The 18,359-nt window shown below is 40.8% G+C and overlaps 1 protein-coding gene across 1 annotated transcript; it reads right to left on the reverse strand.

Annotated features, from left to right (window-relative positions):
- Positions 1–13,705, reverse strand: LOC124270164 (centrosomal protein of 83 kDa-like). Its single transcript, XM_046705195.1, is given in 13 exon segments — positions 1–657; positions 1,093–1,279; positions 2,195–2,295; positions 3,097–3,460; positions 4,317–4,466; positions 4,697–4,841; positions 9,158–9,404; positions 9,716–9,964; positions 10,385–10,473; positions 10,476–10,608; positions 11,286–11,436; positions 11,711–11,901; positions 13,581–13,705. Coding segments are annotated over 13 exon segments (2,322 nt in total). The 5' UTR covers positions 13,662–13,705; the 3' UTR covers positions 1–423.
- Between the last annotated feature and the right edge of the window lie 4,654 nt (positions 13,706–18,359).

An 18,359-nucleotide genomic window follows, 5' to 3' on the forward strand; every position in this document is an offset into this window, starting at 1 on the left:
TTCATTTTGACAAAGTTTATTTTATCTATACATATATTACAATATATATAATATAACAAAGATATACAAAACAATTTCATAATGACCATGTTTCCTTGTTTTTAGTTTCACTACATTGAATTGTACAGCAATAGTGTCCAGATCTAATGAATCAGACAAACAATGGTCTGCACTAACAGAAGCCCTCTAGTATTCCCCATGAACAGACAATTGCCTTTCAGATACCCTGGAAAACTGACTGGAAAGAGTATATAGGCACTTAAAATCAATGACATGATAGCATTCTGTAAGAAAGATAAATGATCCTGAGATGATATAGACACTTTTATATATTTTAAACATGTAGAAATTCGAAAAAATATAACCAAATCATCTAAAGAGAATGAAGACTATTGATCAGTAATTATGAGTTTACAACAAATATCAAATGGAGGCTTTTTCTTCATCTGCCTTTTCTCTGGAATCCTCCACATTGTCTCTACGTGTACTGTGACAATCAAGGTCAGCCTTGGTCAGTGTTGTATGGCCGTCAAATTGTGATCGGCGGAAGGAGGTGTTTGTGATCTCTGTCAGCTCCTGCAGCTGTTGCCTTTGTGTGTCGTCAAGGGTGTCCAGCCGTCGCTTCAGCAGTTGTAGATCTTCCTGGTGTTCTCGCTCCTGCCACCAGCACAAATGAGCAAAGTTAATGCCACAACAACCTCAGTTATGTCAACATAGCAACAATTCTTACCATGCTGTAAATTCAGCAGAGAAATAGAGCCAGGTTTGAGATGTGTGAGCACTGCCACCATGTCATATCTTGCCTGTCTATGAAACCTCATGTCATTACAATTTTAGCACAAAGATCACTTTCTGAAATAGCACCCATTTGTAAGGTAATGAATGGAGACAATGATTGAAAGAAAAAAGAGAAAATTGGGTTTTACACCAAAGTTTACAAATTGTCTTAAATACCCACAACTACAATGTGTTCCTTAGTGCATGTTTATATAATTGCACTAAATATACATGTTTATACATTTCAGAAAGTTATCTTTGTGCTAAAACGGTCATGATTACTGTGGTTAATTATATGTATCATAATATTCTCACCAAATCTAAGACACTCCAGTTTGGCAGTGAGGCATCAAATGGCATATTGATGGTTGCAAATGATTTGTCCCCAATGTTGACATGCCTGACACCAGGCAGCAACATGGCCCGGAACTCTTGGTGGCGCCGGTACAGGTCCTTCCACTGCTTCTTGAGACGGTTATAAGCATCCTGGGGGACACAGCGCCTGTGGAGTATATAGCACAAATGCATCAACATCTGCTGTCACAGAGAGACGCTCCCTGTGGAAGTATGTATAACATCAGTGGTCAGGGAAGAAAACCATGCCCATATAAGTATGTAAAAGCAGATGTCATAGACAAAGAAAATGCCTGTTCAGGTAAAACATAAGCAGTAGTGTTGGGAATTGGTTAATATCTCATAACTGATGATTGGTTCATTACAACCGATCAATCATCGAAAATAGTTGGTTAGCGTCATTTATGAAATTTGTTAAATGCACATAAAAATAAGGAAAAAAACATGTAGTTCTTTTGGGGCTTTCTGGCAAAATTTCACATCTTTAAAGGATGACTAGTATGTAAGGAACATAAATTTCTTGGAGCCTTTAAGATAAATTCAATCATGACTTGAAACGAGCTTGTAGTGCTTACAAAATGTAACAGACAAAACCAACCATGTGTTCTAAAATTGGTTGTGTTCGATTATGAGGAATTATGATCGATTGCTTGGTCGTTTAGTCACTACGACCAATCTTCGATTATTTCAATTAATCGGACCACCACTAATAAGCAGTCATAGAAATACTGTTTGTAAAAAATAACATCAGCTGTCTAACACTAACAGGGACAGAAGGAACTTCAACATCCAGACACATTAGCTTTTACCAACTTCACACAAAGTTTGATCTCACATTTACAGCACTTTTGGCATCACTTTCAGTAGATCAGATGGTATTATGGTGGATATTTTGGCCTAGCTGACCTAACCGAACACAACATAATTTTACCAAGCTCTGGCTGGTGGCTAAAGTCAAAGACTGTACATTATAATATTTGTGCATGTAGTGCCGACAACTATGGCAATCACAATCAAATAGAAATATACAGATAAGTTACAGAACTAAAATATTTCTCCTTACGAAAGTGCTTGTTTCTCAAGGTCTAGCTCTGTGTTCTTAGCATCAAGCACCTGCAGCTTTTCTCGGAGGTGATCTGTTACTCTGTGATGCTTCTTCTTGTACTGCAAAGAAAACAAAGAACTGCTATACGTCCAGTCTGCATACAGATATGTACATTATTCAACACAGAAAATCTCTTTCAATGTTGAACTTACCCAAAACATTAAACCACAGACTTCAGAAACTAACGATCTGCATTGAGTTTAGTTTTACGCTGCTTTTAGCAATAATCCAGCAATATCACAGCGGGGGACACCAGAAATGGACTTCACATATTGTACCCATGTGGGGATTCGAACCCAAAGGGTCTTCAGGGTGAAGAGCCAATGCTTTAACCACTAGGCTACCCCACCGCCCCTAACAATTTGCAAAAAAATACTAAAATCTTAACCTGTTATGTCATATATAGGAACCTCCCTCCCTGTTTCCTTGAAACTTCCTTTTCCTCACTGATTATAAAAGTGAAAATGTACAGATAGTATGTTATACATCGCAGGAGATTGCTTCAATGACAGCAGATCATACAGTACACAACGTTATATCAGGTTAACGTTATATAACTAAATTTGCGGCTATATAACCACCGGTATACGACCCAAATTTGTCAAACACAATACAGTTATCCCCAAATTCAGGCATTAACTTTTGCTGGAAATGTAATGTGTAGTAATAAAGCATGAATCCCAAGATAATGTGGCCTCTATCTCTGGATCTGGGCATATATTTGAAGATGAACAAAACATAAGACATCCATGGTGGCAGAAACTGCACCTACACGCCAGGGTCCCGATTCACATAGCTCATAACGCTATGAACACTTTGTGGATCTCTCTACCCAGTGTCTTAGTCACTTACTGTCTCACCTTTTTATGAATGGAAGCTGCTTTCTGTAGTTTAGAATGAGCATTGCTGTACTTCTCCTCTAATTCCTGAACCCTTAACCCCAGCTGTGTCTTCTCATCCACTAGTGCTGCCCTCTGGCTGGCCAGGATACGATCATGGTTGTCCTGAATCTTCACCATCTGATCCTGTGTTAATCTCAGTTCATCTTTTAACAACTCGTTTTGGTTCCTTAACTTGATCACTTGATCAGTCATGTCATGTTCATTTCCTAGGAAACCACCCAACTCCGCTTCAAGCTTGCTGATTTTACTCTTCAGATCAGAGTTTTCTCCCCTTTCTCGCTCCAACTGACTTTGTAGAGACTCGAAATTGTGTATTCGTGTCCTGAAAACAAAATGACAATCAGTCATAGGTGGTATACTGGTGGTACATAACATAAAAACCTGGGACCCAGTAAAAAAGTGTCCGCAGTACTACACCATTCCTAAGCCCATGATACAGTATAGAGTTGTGATAGGTCTTAAGCCCATGATACAGTATAGAGTTGTGATAGGTCTTAAGCCCATGATACAGTATAGAGTTGTGATAGGTCTTAAGCCCATGATACAGTATAGAGTTGTGATAGGTCTTAAGCCCATGATACAGTATAGAGTTGTGATAGGTCTTAAGCCCATGATACAGTATACAGTTGTGAAAGGTCTTAAGCCCATGATACAGTATACAGTTGTGATAGGTCTTAAGCCCGTGATAGGTCTTAAACCCATGATACAGTATAGAGTTGTGATAGGTCTTAAGCCCATGATACAGTATAGAGTTGTGATAGGTCTTAAGCCCATGATACAGTATACAATTGTGATAGGTCTTAAGCCCATGATACAGTATAGAGTTGTGATAGGTCTTAAGCCCATGATACAGTTTACAGTTGTGATAGGTCTTAAGCCCATGATACAGTATACAGTTGTGATAGGTCTTTAGCCCATGATACAGTATAGAGTTGTGATAGGTCTTAAGCCCATGATACAGTATAGAGTTGTGATAGGTCTTAAGCCCATGATACAGTATAGAGTTGTGATAGGTCTTAACACTAACGCTTTATGGATTGGGACCCTGGTAACAAAGGTTTTCTTATTAAGATGAAATATTAGATCCTCCAAATACAAAGCTCACTTAGCAAAACTAAATTTCAGAAAAGCATTAAAGCAGTGACTATCAACAAAGGAAAAATTAAACAACTCCCTACTTGAGCACTAGTAGTTCCTTCTCTGCTGAATCTCGAGCACTGTTTGCTGAAGATATTCTTTCTCCCATACGCTCTTGCTCTGCATGTCTTGCAGCTTCCTCATCAATCTTTCTTCTGTCAACTTCCTGAAGCTTAGCTTCCAACTCCAACCTTGAAATAAATCATAAAGTAGTATCAACAGGTCAAATAATCTCCACAAACATTCTCATTCAAATTGACAGGTCAAATAATGCACAATCTCCACCAACAATCTCATTCAAATTGTTCCTATTTTAGATGAAACAACTTCTCTATTGGCGTTATAGATGTATTAGAAAACTGGAATGGTTATTTTCATCGATTCTATAGCTAACATGTTTAATGAAGGACAAAAGACTGACTTTTCATTCTCTGCTTGTGTGAACTTGGTGAACTCCTCCTCCCTGGCAGCCTGAACTCGTCTCACGGCCTCACGCTCCTTCTCCTCCAGCGCCAGACTCTGACGCTCTATCTTATGCTCCGAGATTTCAATGTTAGTCTGCATATCTGTAGAAGATAACAGTGTTGTAAGTATACTCACATGGAAACGCATAAAGAATATGCACTGATATCAACCTATATGAGGATTGAATGACCAATAAGCAGGATTCAATTGTATAATGGGACTAAACAAAAAAATTAAACAATGCTATCTATAGAAATCTTGTTTTCTCTTCAAAATCAGGGTCCATATCTACATAGCACTGTTAACGTTACGACCTATCATAATTCTATAGTTTATCATAGGCTTACGATTGTCGTAGCACTACGAGCATTTGTAGATCAGGACCCAGATCTTTAACACCAATACAACATCTGTCTACAGGAAGACTTTTCAACATCTTCATAGGCGCTAAAGAACGATAGGCAGAAAATACTAGGGGTGACTATTGAGGAGAAACAACTATGCCGATTGCAACATACTATTGTGATAGCGATAGTCTGTTGAGACCAACTATTGCAATACTATTGCAATAGTTTTTTCCACATTGAATTGTCTCATTTGAAGTCATTTCCCAAGTGAATGTACAGTTTATATGAAATAATAACAAGTTGAAGTAGTTTCAGTCTCTTTAATAACTGACAGACTTGAAACCCAGATCAAGTAAACAGTTAACAGGGCAGATAACTCAAAATTAAAGTGAACGAATCTGGTACTTCTTGTATTTTGCGCTGCACATTTATCAACGGAAGTCAATTACTAAACTATCGATAATCATACATACTATCGATGCATCGATAGTTTTAAAAATTTTACTATAACTGGTATATTTATATACTTATCCTATCTCACGGTATGCACCTCTCTTCTTCTACGACCATGTGTGGAAATGTGCTGTAGGTTAAGTTAAATCACAAGTTATCTGGCCTCTGACCCCCCGACCTCTGACCCCACTCCGATAGCAGTACCTGTCAATCATCTCAATAAGCGTGTCGATCGCTCAGATGATCACGTGACGGTCTGTGCCTGTCATTCTCGTCTTTGAGCTTCCAGTAATCTGTGATGTGGGGCAGGTCGGGTGGGTATCCATTGCGTGAGATAGGATATATATAAAAATATACCATTTATAGTAAAATTTTCAAATTTTTAAACTTATCCTATTTCACGGTATGCATAATCCCACGTTTGGCAGGAGGGCCGCAGATTACCCTGTCAATACATACAACCGTGAAGACGCATAACCCAAGGAGGCCAGGAGAAAGCACCAACTCCCGATATGCAAACTCCAAACTTGTGATGGGTTGCTTCAGATAACCCCTTGGCTTACACAGCACAAAAACTCTAGGGAGTGGGCGATCCCGAATTAATGTAGTTTTCAGCTGCAACTTTTGACAAGCAAAAGGACGCAGTTTGGCAAGTAGGCCCCGCTGCCCCGCGATTTATCAGGTGACCCCAGTGAATTAAAGTCGAGGACCTTAATCGAAACTACCCCCCACAGACACACGCTGGAAGGCGGTGAAAGAGGGAATAGCCCGGTTGCTCAACTAGTTTAACGTTCAGTACCAATCCCCCTAACTTACCAAAGGTGAGAAAGGACTTAGGAGCGGAACGATTCAAAAACCACGCAGGTAATCGGAAATCAACACTTCACTGACGTAATTGCTCAGAGAGTAGAGGTCAGTAAGAGGAGTGTCGACCACCCCTGCATGTAGCACAAGACTGGTCTCACAGTCTATCGAGTCATAACTACGACAGTGCAGACACGCCCTACCACCCTAGGTGAGGTGGTCTATGCCCAATATAATCCATACCAATAAGAAAGATAGGACCGATATCTTTCATGATATAGAGAATGCAAAACATACATGAAGGTAGGAACTGCATCTTATCTGCGTTGCCAGCCGACAACAACTGCTACGCCAGAACCAATGGACCCAGATGGTGAAGACCGTCCACGTCAGTGACAGACAGATCCTGGAAGTAGGGTGAGACAAAGACCGAGTCCAACTCCGAAAACAACCTTCCATGATGCCGTGAAGAAAACAGTTCTATGTCGCGCCATCGTAGAGGTCAAGGCTCTTGTCTCACGAGGGTTGGCTGTAGTAGGAAGAAGAAGGTCAACACAGGCGTAGGCATGAAGGATGGTAGATCGCATCCCGAAGGTCAGAGTGGTACAAGAGACTTCTGTAGATGAGGCAGATGAAAGAGAAATAAACCAGTCTCTTGTGTAACCTACGACGGTCCATGGAGGCAGTTAAAAGACCCGTAAAGTCCGGACAAGACATAGGGAGAGATTCTCGCTGTCGTCAGGGCACAAAATTGAAGACAGCGGCGGGAAGGCGAAAAGTCTGTCCGGCTGTCCAGGCAACTGGTTTCAGCGAAGAGATCCCACTTCAACCAGGGAGGGCTTTGACATCCAGTGACATCCAGTGCGTGAAGCTCGGATGCAGGCAGCAGTCGCAAGAGCCAGGAGGAAGAAAGACATAAACGTGAAATGAAAGCCTTCACTGCCAGAGGTTCATACTCCTCTGACATGAGATGATTAAAAATCACAGAAAGGTCCCAGGCTGGTGGCCAGAACTTTCGGGATTGATCAGCAATTTGTAAGATCTAAGGAGAGACTGGAGCTCAGGGACAGTTGACACCCTCGCACCCGTAGCCGGCGCAATAATTGTGTTACGCATGGCCAGGTATGTAGACAAGGTGGAACCCGTCAATTCCTTGGAAGTTCAAGGGTGCTGGAGGTACTCCGCGACCATCTGCGGCGATGCTGTAGTGGGAGATATAATACCCATCGTATAGCAGTACGCTTCAAAATACTTCCATAGTCATCACAGAGTGGCCTGGTAGAAGTTCAATGCGCCGTGGTAATCGCCGCAGCCACTCGCTTGGAATATCCCTTTGCAGTTAGAGATTCAAGTAAAGGCACCAGGCGTGAAAATTAAGTGTGAGCGGAGACCATGCAGCTGATCGGAGTGAAAATGAACCATAATATCGGCTTTACGGGAAGTGGTACTGGAATGGGTCGGCCAAGTCTTGCAGGTTTGGAACAAACTAACGAGCCAAAATGGTGCAACCCAAAATCAGTGTCAACCGCTGCGCGTGCGTAATTTGAGCAGTATGCGTGGAAGTAGCGCCACTGGTGGAAACGCAATACGCGGTCAAGTCATGAGAGTGAACGTTTCACAAGCGCACCCACCATAACAGAGGGGTGTGGAGCACTCAACCAAAGCGGCGCATTGGAAACAACCACCTGAGGTAAACTAGGAGTCTGTGAAATCATCACCAAGTTAGAAGGCCGAGACTGTGCTGCAGAAGTTGTTAGCACTACCACTCTCGGAGGAGACAAAACTTGTCTGGAGACGGGACTAGACGCTAGACAAAAGAGACGATGGAGATACTCGCTCAAGTAGGAGTCTGACTCTGAGGCCACCTCTAAAAAATCTATGTCCGGTGACAGTGATTTAGATCAACGAACTGCTCTCTTCGAACGGCGTTCCGATATAGCACACTTAAAAGTTGAAGGACATTCAGCAGTTGTACGCCAATCTCTGTTCGATCTACGTCTAGATGCAACCCATATAGCTGGAATATTGCTGAGTGCGGCGTAAAACTAAACTCACTCACTCACTCACGATGCAACCCACTCTAGATGATGAAATATCATCATCATTCAAGTGTGAACAAACAGAACACCGATGTGACCAACTACAAAAGCCTATATCTACAATCCACACAAAAAGCGAGTGGATCAGCAGCGGAAAAGTTGCTGTTGCACTGATCACAGTGTTTGCGTTTCTTAGAAGTACTTTGATTCTATTTATCCCATATTGACAATCAAATAATGTCTAACTGAGAGAACAACACACGTCCACTAGGTGTAGCGACGAGAAAGAGAATGACAGGCACAGACCGTCACGTGATCATCTGAGCGATCTGCACGCTTATTGAGATGATTGACAGGTACTGCTATCGGAGTGGGGTCAGAGGTCGGGGGGTCAGAGACAGATAACTTGTGATTCAACTTAGCCTACAGCATGTTTCCACACATGGTCGTAGAAGAAGAGAGGTGCATACCGTGAGATAGGATAAGTTTTAAAAATTTCATTTCTACCACCGATTAATTGCTATCGGAGACTCAACAATTGCAATCCATCGATATTTCGATGCATCGTTACAGCCCTAGAAAATAATATCCACAATATTGGTTTCAAGTAAAATTCTTTCAATCTTGTGTAAGTCCTTGTAAAGGCATTGCCCAATGAAACCTCAATGTAGTGATAAGACAGTAGCAGGAATAACATTTATTGCCAATAATGCTGAACATCTTAACCACTACAATTGAGAGATGGAGAGTAAGACAGAGCAAAGTTCTGCTCACCTTCCACCATGTTAGCCAGCCTGTCACGCTCCCTCTCCAAATCGCCCCTCTGTTTCAGCATCTCCATCTTCAGATTGGTCAGCTCCACCTTGTTCTTGTGTGTCAGCTCCTCTACTCTGTTCTTGAACACCAGGTTCTCCTTCTCCAGTTCATGGATCTTACCCGTGAGTCGGTTGTGGGTCTCCCCAGTCCCGGACAGCTCCCTCTGGAGGCTGTCTGACTGACGACGCAGGGATTCCCTCTCAGCCTACAAACAAATATCTTCATCTCTACAAGTAGGCAATATTCATGCACTTTCGCAACGAAGGGTTTCAAGGTCTGCATGACAAGCACACACTTTAACCAATGAGAACAACTTGTTCTATACAGCTGCTTTAGTAAATACATATCAAATCATATGCTTCACACATATAAATACCAACATATTAATCCTTACAAAAATATTACAATCTTTTCAACTGAATTTTCAGCCACAAGAGATGTGAGTTCCAACATAAGTGAAACATTTTCAATCAACAGAGCTTATTACAATTGACAGTTTAAGCTACAATAGCCCACCTCAAGAGTCTTGATTACAGCAGTGTTCTCTGCAAGCTGCTTGGACTGAATGCGAGTGACACTATCAGACTCCAGTCCAATTTTCTCCCTTTGATCGCGGATCTCCTCCATTTCTGACAGAAGGCTCTTCAGCTTGAGGTGGAGCTGAGCATTCTCCCGCTGTAACACTCGCACCTTCTGAGAGTCTGCCGTGTTCTCAGTCGTGATACGACTGATTGTTGTATCCCTCTCTTTTCGGAGGTTGGTCACCTGCATGGAATAGTCACAATGCAACAGCATTCTACATTGTGTACAATATCCCATCAAGAATACACTGTTTCCTACCACTTTGAACAGTATTCCATGTATATATCATAGGGGGGAAGCTTAATGTAGCCAGAAAGTGATGCATGTCTCAGATGTTTACAACTTGTTGAAAAACCCTCAAGCACAGGTATGGCATGGACAAACCAGAAACATAGCCAAGGCAGACTGGGATTCGAACCCACAATCATAGATTTCTGCATTGACCATGGGATGCAACTTTGCACAACGAACTATGGCACCTGAGACAACTGTGCCCTGAACAACAGTAAAAAGGATACAACTTTAATAACACACACTTTCCCCTGAATTTTAATGCCAGCATTTCTCACATACATATATATTCTCATACCCCATCAGACTTACCTCTGCATTGTGCTGCATCTTCACCTCTTCCAAAACTCTCTGACTCTCCAGCTTGTCATGCTCATACTCGGACTTCAGGAAGGAGAACCGTATCTGACTTTATTGAGTGCGTTCCGATACTCCTCAATCTCCTGCTCCTGCTTGTGGTACTTCTCCCGGTAGGTCTTTTCCAGGTCCTCAGTCACCTGTAGCTTGAGGATGTCCAGTCTCTGGGGGGTCACTACCTGTAAGAAGGCACAGCATTGTCAACACTACTACAGTGTGTGTGCGTGCGTGTGTCTGTGTAGTTTAACATCACTTTTTGCAGTATTCAAGCAACACCATGTCCTGGGACGCCGCACACATTAACCAATGGGCTAGCCCACTGCCCTCGAATTACTGACTAAGCTTACCAGTTGGGTCTAACCCATCACAGAACAGAATTTCAGTTATACCATACAAAATCAGTTTAATATTAGTGAAAAGTAGATATTTAAACCCATAAGCACAAGCCACAGCTGTTAAACTGTCTTCAGGGGAACAACCCTCCAAACCCTTAAGCCAGAGATAGTGCCCTCTCCATTGCATTATGATAATAAAACATCCTTGTGATCTTGTAACAAAGGTAACTACAAAAACGCTTAAAAAGATTTATACATGGTATACATCCTTGTCTATGTGCTAAAATATATCTCTCTGTAGTAATGGTATCTTAGTTCAGCCAGCACCTATGCACCGAAGTCTGTTACCACAGAGTTTAAAACTTGCTCGAAAATGAAGCAAATTATAATACAAACTATTCTGCATTACCACGTTCATGAATTAAGTAATTTAACATATCCAGCATGATGATTACACCTGATGGACTGGATGTCAGACATAATTAGTACTCGATTAACCTCTGCCCTGACACACTACAGACCTTGGTACGAAGCTCCTCGACCTCAGCTGTCCTCTCTATAAGTTCTCTCCTGGTTTGTTCCAACATTGACTTGTACTTCTCCTGTACAATGCGGCTCTCCTCAATAGTAGTCTTAACCTCCGTTTGTAGATGCATGTACTCATCTTGTAATCTGATCACATCAAAACAGAAATAATCTAATCAATAAATAAGAAACTATCATTTAAGAAAGAGTTTCAAATGTATTATCATGATTATCTAACACAAATGAAAAGGCCTAGTTCTTTGTTAGAACTGCAATGTGAAACTATTCCCTTATGTGCACTAACCACTTAAAACATGGCCTACAACTACATAACAGATGAAGAAGGTGACTTTAAACTCCTATCTGAATAAGACTGATCTCCTAGTGGTTAATGCATGACAATCCCTCCTAATCCTCTCACCTTGAGTGTTCTAGTTTCAGCTGCTGGTAGTTAGTTTTATGTTGCTCACTGCGCATTCGCTCATCTGTCAACAGCTTCTGCAACTCTGTTTCCTGCATCAGTTGTGGCAGCTGCTGCGCAAGTGGTGACCTACCCCCCTGCAAGGGACTCCCGGCCAGGAAGCTAGCAGTTGCCATCTTTCTGCCCGCACCCTGGAAGAGATTAACAGCACTTGGCATAACCTGGCAGCTATACTTTTACATAAATGAAAATTTAGAATGTGGTTTACCTTTTTCAAATACATAAAATAGCACTTCATGAGCATAATGGAACATGTGGTGTAACATCTAACCTGGTAATTATCGTATATTGCTAGACTAGAGTTTTAAAGATTTATTATCAATGATGTCCAGAGCCATTTATCCTTAGTGAGTGAGTGAGTTTAGTTTTACGCCGCACTCAGCAATATGCCAGCTATATGGTGACGGTCTGTAAATAATTGAGTCTGGACCAGACAATCCAGTGATCAACAGCATGAGCATCGAAATACGCAATTGAGAAACGATGACATGTCAACTAAGTCGGAAAGTCTGACCACCTGATCCCGTTAGTCGCCTCTTACGATAAGCATAGTCGCCTTTTGTGGCAAGCATGGGTTGCAGAAGACCTATTCTGCCCCAGATCTTCACGGGTCTGCATGTATCCATAGCCACAATAAATTAATTTTTAGATTTTCTGTCATACATTCAGAAAGGTAAGTGTAATTTTTTCAGTATCTACTTAATGAAACCTGCAGAAGTGTACATAAACTGCTGAGGGGTGTGATTTGTACGGATCATACATGTTTGGGAGGACTACAAAAATAGTGTAACTCTTCAACAGGATAACACCCAGACCCCATACAGTGGGTTGGGTCTGAGGGTTGATACAGGAGTTCTATGTTATGAATTGGCCAGCCAGGTATCCAGACATGAACACCATTGAACAGTTGTTGGATAAGCTAGGAAGCTTCCACGAGTCATCTGTGCTTTCTCATGTCTATCAGACTGAAAGCATATGTTGGAGCGAAAGGAGGGCAAACTCAATACTGAGTACAGTTGAGGCCCACTTCGAGATATGGTGTCACCAATTTGTACTACTGATATTGACCCTGGCAAGAACTTATTCACCAACGATTCTTTAACTGAATGTTATTGGTTATGAGAATGGTTCTTCTATATCTATTAGTAAATACAACATACAAAATTAACTGTGTTCTAAATAGCGTATACAAATAAAAACATATTTGTTCGGAGCCACTATAGGATATGTTCGCCACCCTATCCAAACCCCAAACTAACCCTTTGAGTATCAGAGAAGGATTATTGGTGGAATAAGGTAAACAAAGAGGTAAAATAGTTACATAATTAGGTGGCAAACGTATTCTATACTCGCACCAAAATATATTGACAATTATCCAGACACAAAATAAACAACAATGAAAAGGAGACATGGATGGGAATCAGTTTGTAAATTTGAAACACTTCGATGGACATTCATCCAAAGTTACGAAAAGAAAATACATTACATGAGAGCCAGGTTTGGAGATTCTAAAAAAAAAATACCAAACATACCGTTCGAGTCAGGCGATACTGGTCTTGCAATACTGTTTGCGATTGATTATCAAGATGCCTAAAGAACTGACGTTTGCGAAATCACATGGCACATCAATCAAGTCCATAAATGCGAGCGACTTGACTGTGTTACTGTTATACCACCCAACTTAGATGACAGATATTGCCCAGGGCGACATGCCTGGACGCATCATGAAAAGCGCACAGAAAAATTATTATACCCAAGTATGCTATATCAATCAACAAACATAATAAATACCACGTTTTAGTAAACATACCGTGCTGTAACGATACTGTGTGTGTTTAAACAAAGCAGTATCTGCTCCGTTAGTTATTCTATGTCTCAAGTCATTTTGCATGTCTGTTCAAACTTGACAACAGTAAAGCTACGCATGCGCACGCCATGTTTCCGGATTGAGTTACCGTTCCTGAATGTAGAGCACGACGTCATTTGCGTTAGAGCAATATACGTGCTTTTATGTAATTGAACCAAATGAAATGTTTGTTGTTTTTATCCCCAGAATAATACTACAACATTAACCCAGCATATTAAAATATAACGTAAAATTTGACATTAACATTACCCAACAACGAATTCTCTTCGTTTTAACAGTTTTTAATCAATGTCGTCGGCACGCTGCTTTGGAAACCTCTTTCTATTCTGGGCTATCAAAGACCAAGATGGTCCTACATTATTTCGCTCTTGCAAAGACAGTCTTTGTGTAGCCTATATTAAAAGGTATATATCACCCATGTACTGTCGAACAACTAAACACATCTGTATTAGCATGTACCAACCAGAGAGTAGCTCAGAGTACCTTCAAATTATCGTGTCTCGACCAGACAAACTAAGAAATATATGGTGCGATTACCATAATCACTTATGACCTTCATTTTTACCACACGATACCCAGCCCTTGCAGTATACATTCTAAAAATGCGCATTTGCTAAAACAGGCTGTCGTTGCAATATAGTTGAACTTATCATGTCTTGTATGGTCTATATGATTATTCCGTATGGTATAAGCTCTTCAAGCCCCAGGCCTATTCTATTTGTCGATTAGTGTATCTATTTATCCATTAGAAAATGAATTTATTTTTTAACACGGTTTTTCATAGACAATGGGTTGAACGTTTGGATGTGGCGTCATCACTGATAAATGTTCAGTGATCCATGCTTTCATAAAATATTCACAGCTGTTTTGTATTTTGCGCTCGGTTGAATCTGTCTCCGGGGATAATCGAGATTATTTATTCTCGGGTGTTGATGTTTAATAGGTTTCATCAATTGCAAATAGAATATTTAACTGGGTTGTATGAAACAAACATTTTCAAATATGTCGATTTACAAAACCGTAGTTGAAGTTGATCGACAATACACAGAGGTCACATATCGCATATGGTCTCTGAAATGAATATCATGAAAACATAACCTAAACGAAGTGATAAAGGCTAACGGTTAAAGGTAACAACAATCACTACATAATTTGTGGTATACATAGCTGAATAATGTAAAGAACTGGCCTAAAAGATTTCGATCTGTAATATTATAAAAATCATTGTCGCATTACCTCGTGAGCAGTCTTCCGGTCCATGGTGGAGTTGAATCAGAATGGAATGGGGAGAATAACACGTTTTATGTATGCATTCACAAAACGTTGCCCTCTGTACTGAGAAATGTTGTCTGTTGCACGACGAATGGACACAATCCTACAGCAGATCACGAGTGACAAGCGTGCAGCACGGGGCGTGCACGTGCAGCATGTGCTCGGCGTGATTTGATGTATCTCTTTATACAGAACATAGCAGACCCATCCATATGAAATCAGAGCGTACATCCGCGGGCAAATTGGATCGACTTGATGCCTTTCAGTACGCAATCAACAGATTGAAAGCGATATTAGAATAGGATGAAAAGGGGTATGGAAGGGTCGCAGCGACAGGTGCTGGTTGTAGCGCTAATTAGCGACACAGCGTTTAATTGGACATTGTTTGTTGTACATTGCAATTAGCGGGTAGTTGAGCCCGGATTATTTGGATAACAGTAATTTCCAATCTAATTGTCACTGATTCAACAGCACACGAGCGGAACAATTTTCAACCATTTTTATCCTAGGGTATGAAAGAATGTCATGCTTCTCGCATTGTTTTCTCTGATTCAGTGATGAGTCGTTTTGTAATAGAGTACTGCTGAAATAGGTAAACTGACATTTTAGGGCTCCACGCCTACAATTATGTGCTCTATTATTATTTATTATTAATATTCCGTCCGTTTTACATTTTTTTGTAATCATAACAGAAGATCCAGCGACCAGAATGTGGTTAAAAACGCCGTTTGGCAGCCATATTGGATTGAAGGTTTGGATGGTGTTTCTCTCCAGTTTTCTGAGTACTATTCTCCCAAAATGTGATGAGATCGAACAATCAACTCTAAAGCTTCCAAAATCTCCATACTTTGTGTTCAGGAACGTCTCTGAACTGAGTGCCGAGAAGTGTCCTCGATGGCCGCCATACTGAATCCTATATACTTCTGGGCCAGTGTTGTCTTACATGTTTTCCTAGGCTTTGTGATGCGCCGTTAAACAGTTTCGAGTTGGATACCAGGCGCCATAGAAATCCATTATATATGTATAATTTTGTATGTGTGCATTATATATCATTGTCTAATGTTACACACACATGCAGCCTCAAAGCTTGGAAGATTATGGAGAGAGAATATCAAATAACATATTTTAAACTATCCTCACCAGAACATCCAATAACTGTGAGACGTGGAAGTCTTTAGTAACTAAAATGCCTGTCAAGTTGAAATGCATCCCCACAGTCTTTTTATGATTTGCATTATGTTCCACGTACACCAAAGAGTTATCTAACGTGTTTTGAAAAAGCAATTTTGAGGCAAGACAAAGTGAATGTAATCTACAAATCAACCAAGCATTATTACAGCTTCATTTTAGTGTGATCACAGTTTACAGAAACAATGGGTTCTTATTAAAACAGAAGATATCACCTTCCTTCATGTGCACAATCCTCCATAGCAGATTGACCTATGAGATATAGAATATATCTCCCTAATAACCTGTGTTGATCGTGACCGGCGGTCAAGTTACGTTTATCATCTTCATTAAAGGCTCCATTCTTCGTTGCCTGACTGCATACACGGCATACCCCTAATCAAGCTCATTACCTACAGTGAAACATTGCCATAATCTCCTGTCTCGTTACCAATCTTCAACATGTTAATTGCTCGTAGTCATTCCTGATGTGATCGACGCGGCATGTAAACAAACCCAATTTAACTGTGCTGAAAACACTATAAGAGTGTTTGAGTTTAGTTTTACGCCACACTCAGCAATATTCCAGCTATATGGCGGTGGTCTGTAAACAATCGAGTCTGGACCAGACAATCCAGTGATCAACAGCATGAGCATCCATCTACACAATTGGGATACGATGACATGTGTCAACCAAGTCAGCAAGCCATGGCCATCTGATCCCGTTAGTCGCCTCTTACGACAAACATGGGTTACTGAAGACCAATTTTAACCCGGATCTTCACGGGTCCTATATGCTAATGGATTTTACCAAAGTTGTATGTGTCTACTGGCAAACAAGAGACAAGTTTTGTTATAAGCATATTAATGTAGGCCTACACAAAGGATATCGACTAGTGTAATATACACCGTCGACGCCATCATCAATCGGTCCTAAACACATCATCTATTTATTCATGAACGATTTGCGCTATTACAGGCTCAGGCCCATTCACTGGTTTGATTAATGTCATTCAAAGACATTCTGTTAACAGAAACAGCATGATCATGACGTACATGCAGCAACTTATCAATATGTTACTTGTACACAAATGATCAATATCAAAATTACGCAGTTGTGTAATGTTGATTTATATAATAAAAGTATGATGTTAAAACATGTGTATGTGTAAGTTAGTGAAATGGGTTGACTGCTAATTTTAGATGTATTTCAAATTACCTCACTGTGAGGCCACTATGACTTGCTTTGGTACTTTGCACCAGTTTTGGTATCGAACTCGGGCTTAGGGCGTGATGAGGCAGTGCGTTAACAACTCACCGACCAAGTGTCTGCCTCGTCGTTCTCAGGCTCAATGTAAGCAACTGTCAGATTTGATGCATTGTATATTTCATTCAGGCATTCGTCAGCAGAGTTGGCGTGTGACGTCATGGTTATAGATTGGCCAATCGCGGCCCACTTCCGTTGCACGAGTTTATTGTGCGCGTTAATTTACTCCATGAATCGAAGCAGACGTGGCGGACATAGCTGACAACTGCACCTAACCGTTGAATGTCAAAATACATTTCAATAGGCTGGTGAGAATGCTTTTACATGTGACATTTATTAGATATATATTATTTATATGCTTTTATTCATGCTCTTGAATGTCCTTTGGTAATTACTAAATTCAGTAAAACTGACTACAGTCTGTCTTTGAACGAAGAAGCGGTTTTCAACTTTATGAAGTACATGTTATAATAACAATGACCATAAGCTATGTAGGTGGCCGCTATTAAATTACATAAATTTAAAGGGGGGGGGGGGGATTATGAACGGTCCTTAAATATGAATTTAGACTGACTGAGTTTGGTCTTACACTTTTAGCAATATCCCAGCAACATCACGGCGGGGAACACCAGAAAAAATAGGGTAGGTGGGGGATTCGAACCCGGGTCTTCGGCGTGACGAGCCAACGCTTTAACCACTAGGCTACCCCACCGCCCCTATGAATTTAGAAATGTTCTGTTTTTACAAGCTTTTGCGACCAAGGTGATAACTTATAGAGGTATCATATCAGCTTTGGTGCACAGATATTTGAAAAGTACAATAAAGTTACAAGTCAGCATGTGGATAGGGTTATAGGGGCGGGGTCTAGGATATATGTTTAGAGATATAGATTTGCATGGGTGGATCCAGGAATTTTGAAAGGGGGAGGGGGGTGTTCAGGGTGTTCGAACCCCCAGAACCCTCCCTTGGCTCCGCCAACGCAAAAAAAATCTTCAATGTGTGGTCTTAAGTAATTT

The sequence above is a fragment of the Haliotis rubra genome, unplaced genomic scaffold (assembly GCF_003918875.1).
Source record: "Haliotis rubra isolate DU_JTF1 unplaced genomic scaffold, ASM391887v1 Scf15, whole genome shotgun sequence".
NCBI classification, from domain to species: Eukaryota; Metazoa; Mollusca; class Gastropoda; order Lepetellida; family Haliotidae; genus Haliotis; species Haliotis rubra.